Here is a 23527-nt window from a genome sequence, read left to right as displayed (position 1 = left end):
AAATCTTTTAAACAAACTTAACCAGTGTCTTCTGAACTTTCCTTGCTGCAAGCAAAGCAAAAGAGTGAGGCCTCTGTGACAGCTACATCTGCACCTACATCACGCCTTGTGTTGCATCAGCCCTGCATCAGATTCCACACGGTGAGTTTTAGCCATAAATCATGGGGGCTCGTGTGTAGCATGAAGCAACACATTTGGAGATATTTCACCTTAGAGCTTCTTTCCTCATCTGAATACAAATATTGACCACTGCAGAAATCGTACTGTTTGTGTGAGGGATTATTGCTGGAAAACTTCCACAGCCGCTGAATGCACTATATAGAAGCCTGATAGAAGGCTATAGACTGAATAATCCGGGAAAGGATAATAATAATAAACTCTTTGTCCTTCCTTGATGCATCCCCCCCCCCTCCTGCATATATATATATATATATATATATATATATATAGCCTCCTGATGTGGGATTCTCAGTGCATCCATCCCCCAATTACACCGGGACAGAGTGATAAACGTCCACACTGGGAGTTTGGACTAGAGAGATGTGCATATGCACGCATATGGTATTAACAAGCCCATTTGGAATACATGATTCAGTGATTATGTAATTGTGCTAAAGCGTTTTTGTTTTGTTTTTTTTCTTCTTTCACTTGACCGTAGCCAAATCATCCTGAAAAATACAATACTATGAATATTATAATAATAATAAAACAGATAAAAAGAAAAAGAGCCATCTGCCCGCATTTTAAACAATTTGTCAATGCACTGCTCAGATCCTTGTTGAACCTCAGTAAACTATAAATGATTTCCTCTTTCAACATTGGCATCAGAAAAATAAATAATGTCAAAAATCGTTAGTACTGCGACATCCCATAGGCCACTAATACTGGGCAACGCACGCACTTCTTGGCTATGATTCACATCCCCTGCTACATGTATGACACATCCACAGTTACACTCAGTTCCAGGACTCCTCATCTCCCAAATGGTGCCTTCTGTTCTCATTCTGGGCTTCTATGAAAAGCTCCAACAAAAGAAGAGGACCCAGAGCATTGGATTTTTTCCCTTTTTTGTCATTGAGAAAAGGCAGCTGGCACCGCATAGAAAACTCAGTACAGTTAAATACCGTAAAATTGACGTTTTCTACAGGGAAAAAGTCGATTAAAATAATATAAATTCATAGTTATTCCGTTTGAGTTCAGAATTAAGTGTCGCATTAAGGTGTCTGATGTGGCACAGACCCCCCCTCCCCCGACACACACAGACAGACACACACACACACTGCTTCCATTCTTTTGATTCCTCTCCAGAAAGATCCGTGCCCATCTCAGTTCTGGAACACTGAATTCCTAAATGGTGACGCTTGCTGCACACTGAAAATGGTGGCACAGTGCATCCTCTGCATTTTTATAGATCTACTTTGCATATTGGATTTAAATGGGTCAAGTGAGAAGTCAATTAACAAACAAGCACTTGAAAGACCGGAGAAAAAAAGCAGATTTTGAACATGTTTTCTTATATTTTTAAACTTCTTGACTTACAAAACTGTTTGCATATCAAACAAACCTATTACGTTTTGACACCAAAAACATAATCCAGCACATCTTTATGTTTCATACCCGCTGACTTTGCGAAGATGTTAAATGATGTTTATATAAAACACCTGCTCATCCATTGACAGACGACAATGTGGATTATGTTGTCGCGGTATAATTGCAGAAGGCCAGCCTTACATAATGGTCATTGATTAATACCCATTGATTTCAATTCTCACTGACGACGCAATCTCCCCTTTAAGTGGAGCACGTATACACGGTCTTTATCTTCTTTGACTGAGTGCACACCATAGTCTGATCTGGTCAGCCGATATATTGTTAACTGATTATGGCATAAAACAACTTTTAGCTGTGGGAAAACTCTCTTGATTGCACATCTAAAACCCACATGCTGAACCAAAAACCCAAATGGCCTCATTCCACCTTCAGTTTCCGCATAAGCACATTATATGAACCTGACATCATGTTTATTTGATGACAATAACATAGTTTGGTCAATATAGTGCAATAAGTGCAAAGCAATCAAAACAAAAGAAACCCATAATCAATAGAGAATTTGCCAATGCTCGTATAAAAATAGGTGTTACATTGATTAAAATGCCAGTATTACACAACATAATTAATACTTCAAATATCATTTATGAATTTTCGTTTTGATAACATATCAATCCTACATATTAAGAATGAATAGCCATATTCATTTTTAATATAATAATCTCCTTTATGAGAGCTCAATGAAGGCGAACTTGCCTTCCATTTCCAAAAAGTGCAGAAAGCATACAAAGACACTTCTTTTTTCTTTTTTTCTTTTTTTTTTTTCATCTTCTTCAAATGACGCAGTCTGTTTTGGACATTGGGGTGTGCCACTTTCCGAGAAACAAAAGAAAAGAAAAACAAAAAAGAAAGAAAGAAAAGCCACTTTTACAATGCAGAGCTACAGTAAATGAAACTAGAAACATAAGCCTTTTTCCGGAGGATGATGGAGTATGATGACACAGGTAATACTGATGAAGAATCAAAAGTTTTGAAAAGACATGGCAGATTATATCAATAAATACTTACTTACAGACTACAGCAGAAAATAGTCCTACACAGTTTTGATGATCTGCTGTACAATGTGTTGGGTTTTTTTTGTTGTTTGTTTGTTTTTTCTTGTATGTCCAGGTGTGATTTTTATAAACATCTCTTTTTCTGATTCACAATATATCTTATGTATGGTTATATTCCTGAAAATGAAGTTGGGTAAGATTTACCTGTACACTTACATTTTTGTGTGTTATTCAATCTTCACCATAGAAAAATAGATTTTGCATCATCAGTTAAGCAATTTTGTTCATCCATGTCTCGAGAAAGCTGTATCCATTCCTGTAATGTCATGTTTCTGAAATAAGAATAAGATTGTTCGGCACACCCCGTTTCAACTCTTTCTCTTTTGCTTGTTTGTATTTGTGCCAAGGCACCCTAGAAACTGAGCCACTGTTTCAAGGAGGGTCGAGAGAGAAAATGCTTCATTATGCTCACGACTCTGTTGCTCAGAACTGGCTAAAGGTGGTCTGTTTCTCAAGAACTTCGAGGTAATCAGGCTCAGACTGCAGTTTAGCTTTTAGCTCCAAATACTCATTCCTGTTGGGCTCGACATAAACAGTACTGGGTGCTGTGCCATAGAGCACTGTTTCTCTTATTCTCTCCGGGTGCAAGAACTGACGTCTGACATCAAAATTTGGGTTGTACGTGTATGACACGGGCCCCGTATACTTGTACTCTAAATTGGCCCCAGCTGGGATTGACGGGATGGACTGGTGGGGTGACTGCTTATCGTGTTCAAGGATCCCTCTGAAGAAATGGTCTGCATCCTGCACAGGGGAAGGGTTTTCACGTGGCTCGATGGTGCTAACACTGTATGAAGGGCTCCTCATCGTACTACTGTCCCTCTCATCATCTGGGGTACTCCTGTATGTGACCTTGAGCTCATGGAGGTCACGGTAATCCTCCACTGTGTTCCCCTCCCTTGACCTGTAAATGGGATTTTTGCACATATGGCCCATTGGATGGGGGATATATTCATATACATGACCAGCCGGGGCCTTAACTTTAGGTCCAGAGCGGTTGCTGTAGAGGCTGTACTGCAGGTTAAAAGAGCTGACGTCGGAGTTGTTAGTGCTAGTACGGTCACTCTGTGACTTTTTACGCTTTTTCATGACCACAACAAAGAGCCCCGCAGCCACAAAGACAGACATGATGAAAACAAGCAGGAGGCTGAGGATAAGGACGGAGAGGGGGACGGTGCTGCCACGGGGTTCCAACCTCCGAGTAGCACCTGTGGTGACAACGTGTTCGTCCATGGGCTCCTCCGTAGGTGGAGTCGGCGAGACATAGGCTTCGGAGTAATCTGGGCAGAGCTGCTCTGACGGGACAGAACGCAGGTCCATTCCTGTGTGCCGTTTTGGCGTCTTGCACACGACCTCATTAACCACAGTGCCTGCACTGAGCTGCTCGAGCCATATCTTCATCCCCACTATGTCGCAGGAGCATTCCCAGGGGTTCTCAAACAGATCTATCTGCAACAGCAGCTTGAGCTGATCCAAAACACCACTCACGGGGAGGTTTTGGAAATGGTTGTTACGCAGATTAAGCCTAGACAGGGAGAGGCTGGAAAAGATGCCCACAGGTAAAGTTTTCAGGAGGTTGTTGTTCAGGAAAAGCAGCTGCAGATTAGGGAGATAGCGGAAAGTGCCCGCATCGACCTCCTTGATTTTGTTGTACTCTAAATAAAGATATTGTAAGTTCTGCAAACCAAAAAACATTTCTCCTGTGAGCCTGTCCATGAGATTACCATTCAAATACAGCCTACGCAGGTTGGTTAAATCCCCAAAAGCCCGGTCGTGGATCAGAGTTATCCTGTTGTTTCCCAGGTGAAGCAAATCCAATCCAGTGGCATCGACAAAATCTGATCTCCGCACCACAGGGATGTAATTTCCAGTGAGATACATTTTTTTAGGATTGTATGGCTTGGGTTTTAGGTCAGAAATGCTTTCAATCTTTCTCTCTTGGCAGTTGACATTTAACCCAATTTCAGATATCTGCAGATTACATGTGCAGGCAGTGGGGCAGTCCAAAGGCACAGGAGATTTGGTCTGAAAAGCAATAATGGGGCCATAGTTGTATGGATTGCCGCCTGGTATTCGGGAGGTGGGCTTTAACCTGGTTCTGTTCAATTGCCGTGTGCCCTTGGTAGGCCTGGAAGAAGACCTTAAAACAGCCGAGGAGGTGGCAGAGGCTGTGACAGCGGCTGGTGTGGTCTGGTAGTATCCATTAGTGCTGCTAGGCGGCGCAGGCCTAACTGTGTCTTCTAGGGGTCTTCTTGGGCAGAGTTCCTGCTTTGACACCTCATCCAGGTCTCTTCCATGGAGCCTGAATGGCGTCTCACACACCACTTCTCCCACCAGAGCTGTGTAAGCTATACTCTCCAGCCAAGCCTTCAGAGCAATGAGCTCGCAGGAGCAATTCCACGGATTCTCCTCCAGTTGTAATTCCACAACTTTGTCCATGTGCTCTAGGAGGCCAATATAGGGGAACATTTTTAAGCGGTTCCCTCTCAGATCCAAGTGCGTAAGGGGGACATTCCGGAAGATGTTGGGAGGAAGGGCAGAGAGCAGGTTGTCGTTCAGAATCATCACTGTTAGTTGGTGTAGTTTGCTCAGGGCGTTGGACTCTATGTTTGTGATGAAATTATAATCAATCTGTAGGTATTCCAAGCTCTCAAGTCCTTTAAAGGTTTCATCTCTCAGAACTTCTATCTTGTTGTTATTCAGGTGCAACCTTTTTAATCCCTGGAGTCCATTGAAGGCACCCGACTCTATCTCAGAGATATCATTGTTCCCCAAGTGCAGGATGGTCACCCCGGTGTAATTGATGAAATCATCGACCGACAGCTTCTTCAGGAGGTTCCCTGTGAGCAGGAGGTGGTACATGGAGTACTGAACAGGGCTGATCTCCGTCAGCCTGATGATCCCCCGGTTCTCGCAGCTCACCGTCAGGATCCCTTCCTTCTCCTCGCACGTGCACAGGTTTCGGCAGATCTCCCCATAATTGTCATACATCTCAACCAGCCTCAGAGATGATGCAATCAGAAGTATTATTTTTAGGATCCAGATATGCATTTTTCCTGGGAGAGGATGCCCCAGCTCACTCAAGTGCAGTACCAGTATGAGGTGTCATCTAAGGAGGGGAGAGAAAAGGACGAGTTGTGTTTTATACAGCATGGGCACAGGTGCAATATTTACAGAAATGCAAATTTGCTCACTCAGAAGAGCCTAAACGAGCAAACATTAGATGTATTCATCACACACATACACACACACACACACACACACACACACACACATACACACGCACACATATTTTTCCAATATGCAGATGTGTTATGTCGGCATCATTTTGATTTTGAAAGTGGCAGAAAACAAGTTGCGTGTTTAACAACTGCATGCATAGAGAATGTTGTATTTAAATTAACACAAGTATCCGCTATTGGACGGCCACTGCGCATTTTTTGATAGCTCGCCTGAATTCCAATCCATCTTGTTAGAATAAGAAGAAGAAAAAGAAGAAGCTATCGCCATCCACCGTTTGCAGACTCGGAGATTCGAGTATTTGTTAACAGATGACAGTGGAAATACGACAAACGACACTTCTTGTCAGGTAATCTCGAGTCACATTCCTTGTGAGATGGGTGATTGTTGCATTTACGGTCTCTGATATTATTATTATTATTATTATTATTATTATTATTATTATTATTATTATTAGTATGTGTAAATGTTTGTTTGTTTGTTTGTATTTTCCTTTGAGGATTCAAACTCACATTAAAACCTCGAGGATGAACTCCTATCTCCGAACTACAAAGATACCTCACTCACCCCCCATACCCGACGACTTGGGGAAACTGTCGGATCCCTTCTCTCCACCTCCACAACATGAGGATAAAAGACGGGGAGGGGGGGTGTTTATTCCTGTGTTATGATTAAAAACCGTCCTCGATGCGAATAAAAATAAAATGCCGGTTCCCTGATACCAATCGACAGGGAGAAGCAGACAGTCCTCATCTCTGTAGAAAAATGGATACACATATATATATCCGGCCTGCCATAGAAAATGTGAATATGAGCCTACAAGGCGACAGTCGCAGCCCTTCTTCTTCTTCTCCTTCTTCTGCTGCTGCTGCCCACGGGCGGAAAAAAGAGGAAAAAAAAGAAAAGAAAGATTGAAAAGAAAGAAAGGCGAGGAGTTGATCAAAGGCAAATCTCGCGGAGGATCTCTGATCCAAACTACATTTTGACGTGGAGTAAATAATTCTATAATCAAGTATTATGTATGGCATCTGCTATATAGAAGGTTACAGATCTCTCTCTCTTTCGCTCTCCCCCTCTCTCTCCGCCTCAGACGAGCGCATGCACACACACGCGCGCGTGCACAGCAGACGCACACATTTGGGTCTGTGTGCGTTCCTTAAAAGAGCACAAAAAGCCCACACATCGCTCCATAAATCACCCCCTCCCTCCCCCAAAAAATCAAAATAAAATAAATAAGCGCAATTTTAACGCACGCACACAGGTAGCCTACTCCACCACTGAGGTGTCAATCAAAATGTTTGAAATATTTCAGTTTAACACCATTTCAAATAAATAAATAAATAAATAAATAAATATTTGTTTCTAAAAGCCAGGCTCACGGAAATAATGGAGATATAACTTGGAACGCCAGTGCATCAGCGCGCCTTGTCTTTGCAGAGCATCCGTGTGCGGATGCAGCAGGCTTTTTTTTAAAAAAACGGGATGCTCTAACTGGAGCGCAGAAATGCGGGCTCTGTGCTTGTTACTGACACAGCGGCCGCAGACACCTTTCTTAAAAGCATCTTTAAATCCGGGATCAACTTCAGTAATGTGACTGAGGGTGGAAGCAGGTTTCAGCACCACGGAGAGATCCCCCCTCCACACACACACACACACACACACAGATACACACTCACCCCTCCTCCTCCCAATAAAAAAAGAATACGTTAAAAAGGCATAACGTCTCAGCTGAGACAAGCAGTTAAACCAAAAGAAAGGGGGGGAAAAGAAAAGAAATCAGGGTTTTCTTACCGTGCTGATTCCGGTAAACGCCAAAACATGCCGAAAATCACGGCTGTGTCCGGTCTTTTCCCCCCAGCCTCAGTGAAAACATGGATTTCGTGATTTCACTGTCCGCCCTTCAGCCGGATGGTTAAAAAAAAGAAAAGAAAAAGGAGGAAAAGAAAAGAAAAGAAAAGAAAGAGGAAAGAAAAAAAATCAAGTCAAGTCTCCGCGGTGTTTAGCTCCATAAACCAGGCATAGACGAGCGCGGGTAACGTTCTCATTCACGCCGATGATGTGACAGCCAGCGCGGCGAAACGGGCTCCGGTGCTCTCCCAGCGCCGACTGAAATTAGCAGTGTCATCTCGGAAAAAGAGCCAAAACCAAAGTTGGAACATGGTCGGGAGGCGAGGGGGGCGAATAAAAACGCGGTAATCCCACATCAGACAGGACTTGCCGCATGCATTTTAACTGTGACTTTCATCCATGCGCACTGACGAAGGAAGCGGCTCAGAGAGAGGCACGAATCCCCCCCACCCCTGTCTGCTGCCAGCGGTGCGGCTCCTACCAGTTTATGTATAGATCTGCCCAAGGTCTCTTTATTTCAATTGCCAGTGCGTCCAAATCGACCGGAGATCAATGTTCCTCCAGTTGCCGCCTCGGCTGCGAGAATCCGATCCCCCCCTTTCCTCTTCTCCTTCTTCTTCTTCTGTTTTCTGCAGTTCTGTTGCTCCTGCTCATAGGATATCCTATGTACGCGCGCGCTTCATCTTTCCACCCAACGTTGTCAACTAGTGGAACTTGATCTCGGTTGGTTGGTGCAAACAGCCCGTGCCCCGCAGCAAAGGACGTATTATGAAATAATTACCATAGCATGACAGTGAAAGTCGTGAAAATGCATAAATCCCCCCCAATCTCAGAGACTGTCACAGCACGGAAATGAAAAGCAATTTAATGCGCGCAATAGTCTTTAAGGGGGGTGGTTTAGGAAGGGGAAGAGAAGGGGGGTGCAAGCTGTGGTAATGTGGAGGAGGCGGGCTGGTGGCGTTGGGGAGGGGTGATGATGATGTGTGTGTGTGTGTTGGGGATGGGTGGGGGGGGGGGGGGGGGGTGGAAAAGAGGGAGGCTGGAGGAAGAAGACCCGTAGAGGGCAGCATAATGATGAAAAAGGCTTCTTGGCAGGACTTGCATTCTCAGGCTGCACTTTGTAACTCGCTGTCTTTTGATTTAGCTGCAACAACCATTTGATTTGTCACTCAGCAGCGATTTAGCTGTTATCCACCAAACCTTCCTCCACGCTTTTGAAAGTCACAGCTGGACACAGTGGGAGCTCTTCATTTGTCATTAAATGGCCACAGTACCCCCCTTGATTTCCTTTTTTTTTTGAGAAGTTGGGAGAAGATGGCTGACACCCATCCTGAACTGCTGAAAAGAACATTCTTTGAGGCGCCATCAATATGAATTCTTGGCACTTCAGGAATGTATTAGCTGCACATTGTTATCCCCCTGCCTCCTTGTACTGGACTTGATCAACCAGCCAGTTATAGTGAACTCAAAGCAGAAGAGTCCAAAACTGCAGTACCACAAATGCCACTTGAGGCTTGCTTCAAAAGTGAGTCAACCCCCATAGACCCCCATGTTAAAAAGGCCCAACTTTAACATCTTTACAGCCTTCTAAAGTTTTTTGTAAGAGGGCAGCTGTAAGTGTTTATGTATACATAAACAATTATAGTCTCTAAAGCTAAATTTACAGTGGGTCAGAGAGGTCAAATGAACTGCAACTCATGGAAATTCCAGCAAGTAGAAAAACACAGCAAAAGCACACTAAATGCAACAAAAGTTGAATAAAACAGAACAGAAATCACAAAAAATGTAACGTAAATGCTGTAAAAGTCATAATTAAAAACTCAAAACAAAAAAGAAGTGTTTGTGGGGACACAATAACATGATGGACCAGCTGCAGAAGTGACAGAAACCAAAGCTAAAGAAGGACTGCTGTGAGACTGAGACACGTTTAAGAGAAGCAGTGTTCATCAGAGAGGCGGAAAACAATGCATAGTAACATGGTTTGTCACGTTACATATAATACTGAAAATACACATTTAGGCTACGTCCACACTAGCCCGGATAGATTTGAAAACAGCGTTTTCGCCTGAAAACGCTCCGGGTCCACACTAGCATTTTCAGTCATTGTCACAGAGTTGTGCGTCCACATTGGAATGGCCAAAAATGCTTACGTTCCAGTACTGCGCATGCGTGAAATGCAAGAAGATTCCGCCTGCCTCATTTCTGTCTGCCGTTTATTTACTTTCCAGCTCTTTGAAACATCACGGCAAAATGTTGAGGAGAAGCACCAAGTTTTTTAAATGGACTAACAATGAGGTAGAGTTTTTGCTGTGAGTAACACAAAAGTACAAAGTTGTAAAAGTGAGTGAGAATTAAAGAATTTGAAGAAAAGCTATCTGGAGCTTGTACAGACTGATATAAATCTTTAACAGGGCTGTCAAAATTAAGAGCAAACAAAACAACTGCTGTATAATGCCCTCCGCTATCTTAGTTTAATTGGTCACATGACTGCATCATATGAGTAACATGCGTCCTCGTTTTAGAAAGTCTCAGTTTTCGCTGTCCACACTGCGACGCAAAAGCACCGTTTTCAAATGTATGCGTTTTCCATGAGCGAAAACGCCGTCTCAGTCTGGACTGGAGGCCAAAACGGAGCGAAAACGATGCCTTTTCAAATGTGGACGTAGCCTTACTGTTACTGTTAGCTTGTCACTTCTGCACCTGTGTCCCCAAAAACACTTCTCTTTTGTTTTGTGGTTTTTTTTATGCCTTTTACAGTATTTTTTTGTTATTTCTATTATGTTTTATTCAACTTCTGCTGTATTTTGTGTGCTTTTGCAATGTTTTTCTGTCTGCTAGTCTTTTCTTAAGCTTGAGTGAATTTGACCTCTTAAGGCCACCATACAAATTCCAGACAGCTAAGCTTTACCAGCACCCATCGGAAGGCCGATGCAGAAATACCCTAATTATATTTCCTTTTAGGTAAAGGTAGAGGAACATGTCTGGCTTGAAAGTAAAGTTGTCCCTCAGACTCAAAAAGGAGGTTAAAGCAGGTTGTGCTTTTTCATATTAGAGGTACAGCCCATCAGAAGCATTCAGAGTAAAAAGAAAAAATATTGATATTTATCTGCTTGTCATCAGTGTTTGTGTCCTGCACCCATTTTGCTAACACCCTATAGCACGCCATCCTGTGCTCTAAATACAGTCACCTCTTGCTCCTCAAACAATAACATGGAAGCAGTAATAATGCAAACACTGAGACTTAAAAACCCAAATCCACTGGGTGACATCAAGCTGACCGTGTTTATCTTTTATATAAAGTGTTTATGAACAACCTGCATTTTTAAAAGCCATCACCATAACATCTTATAACATCTATTGATATGGCAGGGCATATTCCTCATTAAGACAACCTTTAACCTCAGATTAAGTGGGTATTAAAAATGTAGCAGACAATTCAGCTAAAGCAAACACATCACATCTCTTTATGGACCCTTCTTTGGATTAAGCTCCTAGTCCTAGAAACCACACATTTGCAAGAGATCTGCATTGAAAGAAATGAATTTACTCTAGGATTAGGTTTAATCCAGTTTTGCACCCAATACGCTAATGCTGCTGTGTCGCTATAAGTGTTCTGTATTTTAGCAAACTTGTGGCTTATTTGCCCTTTCTTGAAGAAGCAATTCAAGTCAAAGCCACAGCTGCCCTCTTACCCTCTTGCTGTGGAACAAGAAACTTTAGAAGCACTCAACTAAAGCCTAAAAAGAAAATCGAATTAAATCTAGCATATGGTGGGTCGCCATGTCCAAAGAGATTTCCCACTTAGTCAGTATTGTGTGGTAATAAGTCAACTCTTATGCTCTCTTTAGCATGCAGGGAACGACAATAAGCGGATGTGGGATCCATGCCGCCTTCTCAGAATTAACCGTGGAGATGCTTTGAATTATCTTAAAGTCTCTAGCTCTGTAATCGTATTAAGAGTGGTCTATCCTGTGGGGATAGACAAATCAGTATCTATGGAACCCCAGCTGGAATACAGCGATGGAAAAAAAAAGCTAATGCGGCAGGGTTTTTGCTTCCTCCCTCTGGAAAGGACTATGGCAGGCTCCCCTGAGAGGCATCATGGCATCATAGCAAGGGGGTGTAGCTGTCCTAAATTATTTTTTGCCTTAAATGACTTTGTGTATCGCTGATGGGAGAGCTAGATAGAGGGAGAGCGCTAGATAGCTTCAATAAAGTATGGTGGTCACAGTATGTGTGTGGACGTATCTTTAAATATGATCACATTTTCATCAGCACAGACCGGCGTGTGTCAGGGAACATTTCTGTGGGCAAACACATATGTTACCATCTTTGTGTGTAGATGTTAATCGCTGCTTGACACAGGCTAATGGGGTTCATACAAACATAAAAGCTATTACCATAGATCTGCAGCATAAAGCACGTTGTACTGTAATATAGGTTTGGAATAAATAGGCACGATATCAAATGCAAATTAAAGTTCACGCTATTGTGAGCCTAACGTGTATCCTTTATATGAACTCATCTCAAAAGCTCCACTACTCAAAGCATTTTTTACTCTACCAAAGATTTTTTTAATCAAGATTAGCATAATCACTATCAGGCAACGCAACGTACAACAGTGGTTCCAAAACGTCGGCATGCTGTAAATAGTTATAGAAACACATTTAATATATTTAATATCTATTTGAAAATGGTACAGAAAAATGCAATAAAAAAAATCAACATAATTTTGCTCATTAGATGCCCACAAATGCTTGAAATATTGATTAACAAGGAATAAATAATGAATAATGTTTAAGAAAAGATGCCATATCATAATTTTTTCATGTGTTTACATTATTTTCATCAGTGGGTTCACATGGAACAAAGATTTGGAAACTTAAATCTTAGCACAGCATTGGATATCATCTTGTGTTGCTGCTGCCCATATTTAGACTGTGAATACACACCTCAGACTAATGAACTACATCTGGTTAATAAGAACATTTGTAACTCCTGCCAAGTTAATGTATTATCAGGTATTGGAGTAGTAGATACAGATTAAAACACTTTGGTAATATCGTAGGTCAGGGCATAATGATGGCTTTGATTCTTGGAATCAAAGCTGTGCTGACATAATTTTTTATAGTTAAAATGATAAAAATCAAACAAGTTGATCAGTTTAATAGTGTAAGCAACATGTTCCAGTTACGTGGTGTCATTTCATTTCTTCTTTCTTAGGTAAACATTTGATAACTAAGAAGCTCAATTTGACATCAAAATTTTTCCATTGTTAGTTGATGTAGTTTTATTTTAATTATTTTTTTTAAATTTATTTTCACAATGTGCCAGAATAAATTCAATGGCTACCAAGTCCAGACTACATGTATGGCAGTTTATGTCCTGCTATCCATGCTGAAGTAAAGAACAGAATAGGGTTTAGCATTGTATTGCATTTCCTCTGTATCGATTGCTTAAACACTTGTATACATATCTTTCAGCATTAATGGTGCCTTCACAGTTATGCAGGTTACTCATGCTGGTGTTGTCACCACATAATGGTTGATAGAGTTGAACTATGTGCTGAAAACAGGCTGGGTTCTCAGTCTTCTCTTTAACTGGAGTATGCAGTAGTCATAATTTCCAAAAATAGTTTAATGATATTCTTAATCTTATAAGGTCAAAGCACAAGCTAGTCCTAGAGAACTATCCATAACTCTATACGATAGAGGAAAGTAAGAATAAAAATATTTCTTGGTTTTGCATTTATGTTGCTGTTTTGGGACCCTGATTGACAGGACTTTGGAGAGAACTTTTCAAAAGCCAAAGATTTTTTGATACCATGTTGTTGGGAGGGACATTTATAATCATCTTTAATCTTAGATGAGAATTTAGACCTTTGAGGCATAAATTATTAAAACATTTGCCAGGCAGAATGTCTTTTACAGAGTGGTGAAACCCTCCCTATCTTTACTTTTGAAATATTGGTCTTTTTTTGTAACAAATCATACTAGTAATTAATCCAAATGGATATTAGATTTTTCTTTCTAATGTGTTTCATAACACTGAATGTCCACAACCTTCAAAATGAATGTTTATTTCATACAAAAACAGAAAAAGATCTCAGTTTGCTATCTTTGACACGGTGTGGCAATCTTTCAGGAAAATGGGAAGAAATGTTGCTACCTTATATTTAATTTGACATAGATTTATAATGAGTGATCTTTGCATATTTCTTTCCAGGAAACAAGACTGAACTTTTTGTTTCATTGGACCAAAAAAGAGGGGGTTATTCAAAGAAGTGCTGATCACAATAATCATATATTCATTGTGTTTTTATGCACTTCATACACTTCAGTCTTACTGTGTTCTGGACTTGGCTGTCTGTGATATCAGAGAAAAAGCCTTCTGGTAGTCAGGCTATGAGCCAAAAGCAGTGGGTAGAGGAAATAATGAAATGTGCCTAAAAGAAAAAATCTCTTTGGGGATATACACCATTGGTTGTTCTTTCCAATTTGACATTTTACATTTTATCCCCTTCCATTTAAAGAAAAAGATTTCAGTCAGTGTTTTAATGTGCTGACTTGTTTGTCAGTGTATACAAGTGGATGTTAACTCTGAATAATTTCCTTTTCTGGGTCTGGAGATTTGTTAATGCAGTACATGACATCAAACAAACACTAAGTAATAAAATACTGCATTTATGTGCAATATAGCTGTAAATTAAATGAGTGAGATGCTTAACATTAAAGCAACCTCATCATTTAAGCTTACATTATTTTAAGGCAATTCTGACTGTTTCCCTTAATAGAAATCAAATTATTTTGTCAGCAGAGAGCCTGATATGGATTGTGGTATGATTAACTTATGAAGTCTCATCTGGCTTGCATGTCCAGAGGCCAACTGGTGCTGCTAGCAATTTCCGTTATAACCCAGTAGGTCTAGAACAGGTCTCCGGGGCCAGGATCCATTCAAAAACCTGATAATGTGAAATTAAAAAACAATTTCACTTTGACAGTACAATCCAACTGGCACATCTCCTCTGCTGATAACAAGATGCAGTCCAGAAATTGCTTTACATAAACAACCTTGGATGTAGTTTTTGGCCCTGTAATGGAACGAAGGCTAATGAGACAAGCTTGGATGGATAGGATGTGGAAGCGAAAGCGCTTTGTTGCTTTCTGCTACTGTCACTCCACCAATCATGCCACTAAATGGTTTCAGTCCTTGCTGTGCCACTTTTAATGCAACTGCCATCAAAGCTACAGTACAAGCCCATTTTCTGCTTTTTGGAAGCTATATTTAACATATACAAAAAACATATTAACATTAATAATGTGTGGCTAGCCCACAAAATGCCTCTTGATGTTTCTTACTGAAATATATTAATTGAAGACATTTTAGAAGCTGTCCTTGAACAGTTTTACAGCTGATAAACTTTATATTGATGCTTTTGATGTGATGGCGGCAAGAACTGCAGTTTGCATGCAATAAATAAGAGTGAAAATTACATAGCAGTACTATCAGAAATAGTACTGGCTTTGAAAACTCAAGACACCACCTCCGCCATGTTTTACTGATTGCTGTAGACTCTTGTACCTCTGAGCTGAGCTGACGTTCTCCTACTGATGTTTTGAACCAAAAATTTGCACAGTACTGTAAAGGAATCCAAACTTTTCATAGTTCCAGACAGAACTGATGTATAATATGAGAGTACTGTGTCTAGGTTTAGTGATGTGGTCTAGGCAATATAAAACGGCATAGCTGTTCTGCTGTTTCAGAATATCCACCTGATATCACAGAATACCTCCAACTACAAGGGTGAGGAAATTCTGTTTCATGAGTCAGGTCACTAAACAAACAAACTGCTTGAGAAGTTGATAATTCAGCAAGTCGATTCAATAGCCGACAGGCCTCCTCTCTCCAGAAACATGCATCTGGAGATATGGCTTCCACGTAACAGTGTAGGGTTCACACTGAAGCACAAGATTCAATAATGGACCTCAGAAAAAGCAGGTTACAACTGTGTGTGTTTTCTTTTACTGAGTGGTAATGAACATTGCCTCACACATCCTTTTCTGTAAGTTCACCTTGGCAAAATAATGGGTTAGAGTACCGAACCACTTCAAGCAACACGAGAGGCTCAGAAACTTACTTTGCTTCTAAAAGTAGCAAATATGGTCTCAGTACATATCGTTAAATTGTATGATATTAAATAGGCATGTTTAGATGGATTTTCTGAGGACAAAAAAATGTTTTTCTAAGAAAAAAAGGGGGACTCCTGAACCCGCTGTAATCTGCAGTGATTTCCTTTTATGCTTACATTCATATATCAGACTTTCACCTTTGTGTCTTGAGCATGTTTTTTTCGTCATGGGGTCTAACTAGATTTATAAATTCTACAAGAAAGAGTGGAAAAAAAACTGGAAAACTCCACAAATAAGATTTTCTTATTGGTCATTTTCAAACTGATGTAACATAACTTCAGGCATTGCTTTTCAGAAGCTGATGTAATTTTTTTTATCCTTATATATCTGTGGGCCTTCTTCTCCTAACAAGGTGGGGAAAGTATTAGAAAATTGTTAAATGTCATGTAGTGATAGTTTTTTTCTCTTATAGTGGTAATAACTGCATTAAAAAATTGGCTTCAGTCAAATGAAATATTTTCAGTGCCATTATGACAGTTGATATCATTTGCACTTATTCTGTGGCAACGTTATCTGTCGATGGCACGGTCTCTAATGAAAGGCATTGGAGCTAAAGCCTGAGCATTCATCACAGCTCCAGATGATGTAGAGCTCTGGTGTGAGTTCTCACCAAAGAGCGGGAGCACAGCTGCTCTGACAGCCATGATTGATGGCCAAAGCAGCATGGTAGGGTTGCACAGGGAGCCCTTTCCTTTGTTTTTCCCCGTGACTTGGCACGAGCCGGCCTTAGCGAGGTAATTTAAAAATGTTGAATCGGTAACATGCAAACTTAACCAGAGGCTTTAATGAAATGAGCTGCTGACAATGCGATAAGTGCATCCTCCATGTATCAGGGAGTGGATGGGATTGACTTATTAGCTCCCTGCACAGAGGAACAAAAGCAGTGAACCATAACCAAGTCTAGTCCATTCATTTGACTGGAGTCAGCAAGCATGAAGGCATTTAAGGTTATGGGAGCACTTTAGGGTTTGATGCACAGGCAACAAACTATGCCTTTGTAAGTTTAACTGTCTAGTCAGTCAGTTAATCATTCTGTCAAGAAATCAGTCATTAGCAAGCTAAATCCACGTCTGTGCTTTTAAGATGCTTGGATCATTATTATTTCACTCTGAAAGGGTAGCTACAAGGAGCAGTATTTCCAGTCCAGCAAATACACTATATAAACTCTAAGTCTGCACAGCGGTGTGTCAAAAAACTCCCTGGGAGCTGGTCATTTTTTAGCAGGTACAGACAAGTTTAAAGGGAAATTATCAGAGCCACTACCAGTAAGGGTAAGATATGGTTGGAATTTGCAAAGCAAATATTTCTTAGTAAAGTAAATATTTCACGCTGTGCAGGGAGAATGTTCTTCTTCCTTCTTTTCTTTTTTTTTCTTTTTTACCGCAGATAAAAACATATTCAGATTGTGGCTCCATATTTTTTTTAAACGTATACTACACACATCTACCTGTCCAACTAAAAAGCACTCGTATGCATACCGTGCATATATGTGTTGTCTTCACTCACATTTATAGTTGCTTCACTTGCTAGAATGGTTTAAGATCTGTCTGATCATTACATACAGCCCTCATTACTTGGCTGTTACAGTGAAGCTGATGGAAAGGCAGTTGTCATTTCATCCGTATGTCACAATGTTCACATTTGGAACCAGTGGACTTACATCTTATATGTGGAACACAGGAATAATACACAAGGAGCTAGTAGGTAACAGGGCAACACATGAGGGCAGGATATAAGAAAGTAAAACTAACTGAAATGAATGAAGACTAAGTGACTAAAAAAGTCCAACAATAAAAGAGAGACATGAACAAGAGACACTGAAGAGTTGCAATAAGATGAGGCACCACACTGTAGAGCTAGTCATTTAAATAATTCTGCCTTTTCTGTTTAAACCCGGTAAACGTTGTTTTTATGTTACAATGTTTCATTTTAAATGGAAATTCAACACTGCGTTTGTTGAATTTCCCACTATTATGTGAAGACCTGGAAGGATCAGGTTAGGTGAGGCCTTTTTTGGAACATGACGACCTTTTTCTGTTTGGCATCTTCTCTTCTGCTTCTTTGGATTCCTCAAGGACAGCCTGGCTGCTTGTTGATAGTAAAGCAACACACTCTGTTCCTTTATCTGGAGGGTAGAAGTAGGAGGGGGTACAAGACAACTTGCTATCAAAGGGTAAAACCTTAGTTTAGGGATAGGCATACCTTCCGCGCCATGAACCTTTCCCTTCTTGATAATTTTAAACATTCCAGTATGATTTACAGTTTTTACATTTAACTGAATCTGGTGTCATGATAATTTCTACAGCAAATTCCCAGAAACAGAAAGAGAGAATCTGCCTAGGGTTAGAACTATTTATTTATGAAGGAAAAATATACATAAATAAATGCTTAAATATAATTAAACTGTGATTCCATGGACTTTGGTCAGCTTTAGTCCACCTACTAGCAACAGCAAACTACCACCTGTCTCATTCTGGTATTGCTTAGATTCAAGTCAGTCAGGCCTAGAGACTTAAACTGGTCAGCAACCATCAACTACCAGTTGCCAAACAAAATATGTATTCCCTGAGTGGTTAGCAAGTGGTTGCTGGAGGGTGCTAGGAGTCAAGATAAAATCCATCACTAAAGCTTCATTCACTTAGCCATTGAAACTGTACACTCCCATATGGATAAGAAATAGTAAAAACTTATATGATTTACTCATGAAAGTGGCCACTTTCTCATTACTTTCATATATTGTTTTAGTAAGTATCCAAAACATACAAGTTTAATTTATATAATTTTTCAAGGGATCTTATATCTGTTTTCACTCTTGTATGCTTTTCATACAAGTTTCACACAAGACAGATACAAACTTTATAAGATTTATATATTTCCATATGGGCTGACCCTGTGGATACTGCTATTCACCAGAGGAAAGTGTGTGGTGGTTGTTGAAAGTTGCTGTTAGTCACTAGTGTAAAATTGGTGACAAAGAGGTATATGGTACTACATCAAAAAGCTTCTTTCGATTGCATTGGTTGCTAACATATTGCTACAATCGTCAGTAGCTTGCATGGAGGACACTAGCAAACTCCTGCATGGGGTGGACAAAATATTAAGAACACTTTTAAACATTATTATAAGGGTAACAATATCTATTGACTTTACCCTGAGTAATAAAGAATGAATCAATTTTTGAACACCTGAAGAAAAAAAACTGGTGAAAGAGGTAGATGCAAAGCCACGTGGGGCTCTAAAAAGCTGGAAGCATCTATTTTTATTCCTCATTATCAAAACAGCCATTGACTGAGCATTTTTTTCCCACATGCTCCATCTTTGCTCACTTGCAAATACTTTACAAAGGATTAATAAAGACTGCAAAATTCAGGTTTTTTGAATGTTACGCTGTGATGTGTGCAATTATTTCACAAATTACAAAGTGAGAAACAAAGTAAAAATGAATAAATTGTGGTTCTTAAGAAATAAATAATTGGTGCCATGCTGCTAATTCAGGGGCCACATTCATTGGTGCGCAGCATATGAGGTGTATTACCTAAAACAAGGCTCTCTTTTTTTAAGTTGTGGCTAATCATCTTGACTGCACTTTCTTCCATTTCAAATTAAAAATCACTGCTGGATTTTAATCTTTGAGTGAACAGGCGAGGGAAAGAGGGGGCAAGGCTTGCCAAGCCAATTAGGCAGGCAATAATGGATCTGCAAGTCACTAGAGGAACCATTTGCCCTCTATTCAAATATTCAAGATAATTACAGTATATTCAAAAAATACGAATGAGAATATCAGCATGTACAAATCAATTCAGTTAGCCTCCTTCTTTCATATGCGTTGAATCAGAAGTCAGACTAAGTGACACAGGCGTCTTTTGGTTTCCAGCTCTCTCTGCCTCAATATTTCAGCACCCTTGATGCTTTGACATTTACCTCTAATAGGGAGACAGCACAAAAGGAAGCTGTTGGCTCCGACCTTTTGACACGAACTCAAAAACAGTACTTCCTAACAATTAGCAGTGTTTCAGTGCTCCACTATTCAAGCTAGACTAACAACAAAAGCAACTGTGTTGTTGAATCTAGAGACAATTCAGGTGCCAAACTACTTTTTTCCATATGCTTTAATGATTAACCAGCTTGATGTTCCATCAGATGTGTCTGTTCCAAGTATTCCACCTTAGATCTGTCAAGTAACGTTAAAGGTTTTGCGTGCATCACAGCACTTCCTTCTTTCTCTTTTTATCCATTTGTTTTTTCACCCCAGTGCTGTCTTTACTGACGCAGTGTGAAGTACCAGAGGCTTCGCAGCAGCTAGTGAAGGCTGAAGGATTGTGCGGTGGCTGGGCAGGGCCTGACAGTCTGGGCACTGGATCAGTCAGTGGATTTGGGCCTGGTGGCTGGTGGCTAAAGCTATCCCCTAGGTGCACTGACTTGCTGCCTTGCTTCATACTGGAACCAAGCTACTATGTATGGTTGTGTGTATTTGTGTGCATCAGTATGCCTATGTATGTGGACTCTGGATTTGTTTGGCCCCTTGTGGACTCCCGGATGGCCTAGAAGGCGACTGCAAACAAAATAAAACTCCTATGTCCTAGAAAAAGAAATTTTGCACATTCAGTACATTAGTGGCTTTGTATCATACACTGTTTTTCCTTAACAGACATGAGCCTTTGTCTATGGAAAACTGAGCAATTTTGTCCTATATACATGTGGATCTCAAACTACTTTTTCATTTTTGCTAAGAACTAAACGCTTATTACCAGACTGTCAAATACAGTTGTTTTTTTTTAAAGCCAATGGTGTGCCGATGATAGAAACAATGTGACCTTTGAGAGCTTGCCTTGAACGTGACTCCAAGGTATCCTTTACAAGCAATGATATTTAATGACAAAGTGATTCGTTAATGTAGTGAAAGCGGATATTATAACCTAAATTCCAACATTTTCCTAAAATTAACCAAGTAATTTCAGTTTTTCTGGGTTTATAAAACCAAATCCATATAAAAAAAAATTGTAAGAAAGGATTTGTGATAGGATAGGTCAGGAAGAAAAAAATATGATTATTAGTTACTAAATAGAGGAAAAGTGGTGGAATTAAATAAGTTTATGTGTCTTCCCATTCCCTATTGAACATGTTATTTATTAGGATTATCATTTTTTCCACATGTCTTGTTTTTCAGCTTTAGTGGTTAATCCTAATCCGATGTCAAAACCTAACCAATGATTAAAATCAAAAGTTTAAAGAGTGTGAACCACAAACTGGCTTTACTCAGCCTCTCCATTCTCCATATGCAGACTTTGCTGGTCTTTAAAGCAGAACTAACATTTCTCTCATCTCTGTATTGTTACAACAGTGGATGCTCACATCTAACATGGGTAAGGTTTTTTGTTTTTTTGTTTTTTTTTAAAGTGCAATCTTGTGAGCCTAAGGTTTCACGTTGCTCTAAACATTCATTTTTGAGCTGTTTCTTCTACTCTTGGCCCATTTTGATGTAAACAAAAATAAAAAATTCTGGATTAAATATTAAAAACATCCAATGTTTAAGTCCCGACGACCTGCTGTACCAACCGGTCTTTTTGCAAGGAGCAGCCAGTCAGATGAAATTTGATTTAAGGGGATGGTGGCCTTACACAGAGATGAGCTAAAAGAAAGGCTTGTTTCAGAGTTGATGAACTGAGGAGCTGCGCCAAGGCCTATTACCACATAAATATTCTTGAACTGTGAATTCTAGTCTCCTAAAATAAAAACTTAAAGCACCTTTATGAATGTCTCTGCAGTGCCAGTGGAATTTGAGAGATCAGCAATATTTAATTTGCTTAAGAAAAAAAATATATCCAAGGTGTATGCAATTGGAACAATATACACAAGATTATCCCCTTTTTTGTTTTCACAAGTGTTGGTAAGTTTATGTTTCACAAATGTCTGTTAACCTAGTCCCTGAATGCCACAGAGATTAGACAGGAACAAAAAGGTCAACATATATCCTCATAATGTCCTTATCCTACTTTTTTCAGTCCATCATATCCGATATATACCTTTAATGTGTATTCATAGCTTTGCTAGCATTCGAAAAATGTGTTGGCCAGTGATCGCGCATAAATAACATTCACATTTTGTCCATTGGTCTACCAATGTGGCATTTATATGCTGACCCAAATTAACCATAGAAATTCATAGAGACTAACAATGACTAGTATCTATTGGTGTAGTTGTGTTCTAGTCAAGTCCATATCTTACCATAGTGGTCTTTAAAACTCGCAAACAGAAAATCAGTGAACAGTGGAAAACCTATTAGGGATGGCTCGATTCTCCGTCCTTGGCTTTATGGTGGCTCAAATAGACATTCCATCAGCTTTAACTGGATTCCTGGTAGAAAACATCAATTCACATCTTCCCAAATGTTTCCATTTTTTAAGTGTGTAAGTCTAGCAATAATAAGGAAAATGACACCGAATCTTTAAGCCAGATAATACTTATATACAAGAATTCTCCCTTCTGCAGCAACAAACAGATTATCTGGCATGAATAATTTATACAGCTTTGTCAATATATATATATATATATATATATATATACAGCAGTGCATCCCCCAGACATACTTCAGCAAACAATGTCATATATATTTAGCCTAGTGTTTCAATGGTAACATCAATGACAAGCTTTGTTGAAGAAGCAGTGTTGTCAGCTTTTATTGTTTTAAACGTGTGTGTGTGTGTGTGTGTGTGTGTGTGTGTGTGTCCCCTGTTTGTGTTGTGAGGTCGCCATCAACCTGTTTTATTTTTTTTTATTTGTTTTTTGCTTTTTTTCTTTTTTTTTCTAATTCTAATCTAATCTAATGCTAATCTATTAGCATATAATTACTTCGCCCTTTTCTTCCCCTGCTTCCACAGTGTTGTATAAGTAACAGAACGAAGAATTATGGCTAATAATTTATTCATAATGATTTATTTATTTTTATTTTTTTATCGTAAGCTACCTGTTACATACCTGTGTCTCACTTTTTGTATACATTGTCTATTTTGGTACCTAACGTTCTGTTTATTTTAGCCTTTTGTGTATAGCACTTTGTGACAGCTTGTCTATGAAAAGTGCTTAAAAAAGAAACTTTACTTTCTTACCTACACAAAATAACCCACAGTGGCGTGGATCTGCTCAGCTTTGAATTTGAAATTAACGGCACACATTGCAAAATGCATGCAGCAAAAGTGTCATCATCACATGACATTTGATGAATGTTTTGCATGTAGCCCACAGTTTTTTCTTAACCATCAGGCATATGTAGTGCAGTACTTTGAAGGCCAGATCATGCACAGTGGTGGAACGCAACAGAGTACCCTGTTACCCTTTCAAACACTTTTGAGATAAAATGAATCCATATGTTGCACCAGGACTCAATTTATGCTTCTATAAGTGAAAGAGACCAGATTACTCTTGCCATCTTTTTAAAATCTTATCATATCAGTGTATATGTGTAATATCATATCAGTATATACTGCCTGATTTAGTGAAATTTGCTTTACTCTAAAGCCATAGTCAACACTAATGACCTTGAAACTTTCATAAAGTGTTTTATTTTAAGAGACTACAATGGGCTCGATA

At 39.7% G+C, this 23527-nt stretch overlaps 1 protein-coding gene across 3 annotated transcripts; it reads right to left on the bottom strand.

The window, feature by feature from the left end:
* Nucleotides 1-2479: 2479 nt before the first annotated feature.
* slitrk5 (SLIT and NTRK like family member 5) lies at nt 2480-8663 on the bottom strand. 3 transcript variants are annotated; one of them, XM_085151398.1, is made up of 2 exons: nt 7695-8663; nt 2480-5772 (listed from the first exon to the last, which is right to left on the bottom strand). In XM_085151398.1, the coding sequence occupies exon 2, from the start codon at nt 5712-5714 to the stop codon at nt 3087-3089; it is 2628 nt and encodes an 875-aa protein (XP_085007524.1). In that variant the 5' UTR covers nt 5715-5772; nt 7695-8663; the 3' UTR covers nt 2480-3086. The 3 variants fall into 3 exon arrangements, with proteins under 3 accessions (XP_085007524.1, XP_085007525.1, XP_085007526.1); XM_085151399.1 differs by lacking the exon at nt 7695-8663 and adding an exon at nt 6416-7680; XM_085151400.1 differs by lacking the exon at nt 7695-8663 and adding an exon at nt 6471-7680.
* Nucleotides 8664-23527: the final 14864 nt, after the last annotated feature.

This window comes from Neolamprologus multifasciatus, chromosome 23 (genome assembly GCF_963576455.1).
Source record: "Neolamprologus multifasciatus chromosome 23, fNeoMul1.2, whole genome shotgun sequence".
NCBI classification, from domain to species: Eukaryota; Metazoa; Chordata; class Actinopteri; order Cichliformes; family Cichlidae; genus Neolamprologus; species Neolamprologus multifasciatus.
Note: the sequence above shows the minus strand (reverse complement) of the source record. Positions and strands in the feature narration are given on the sequence as shown.

What these genes read in the sequence shown, in the direction of transcription:
- slitrk5 (XM_085151398.1), bottom strand. Translation starts at nt 5,714, where the DNA reads ATGCATATCTGGATCCTAAAAATAATACTTCTGATTGCATCATCTCTG.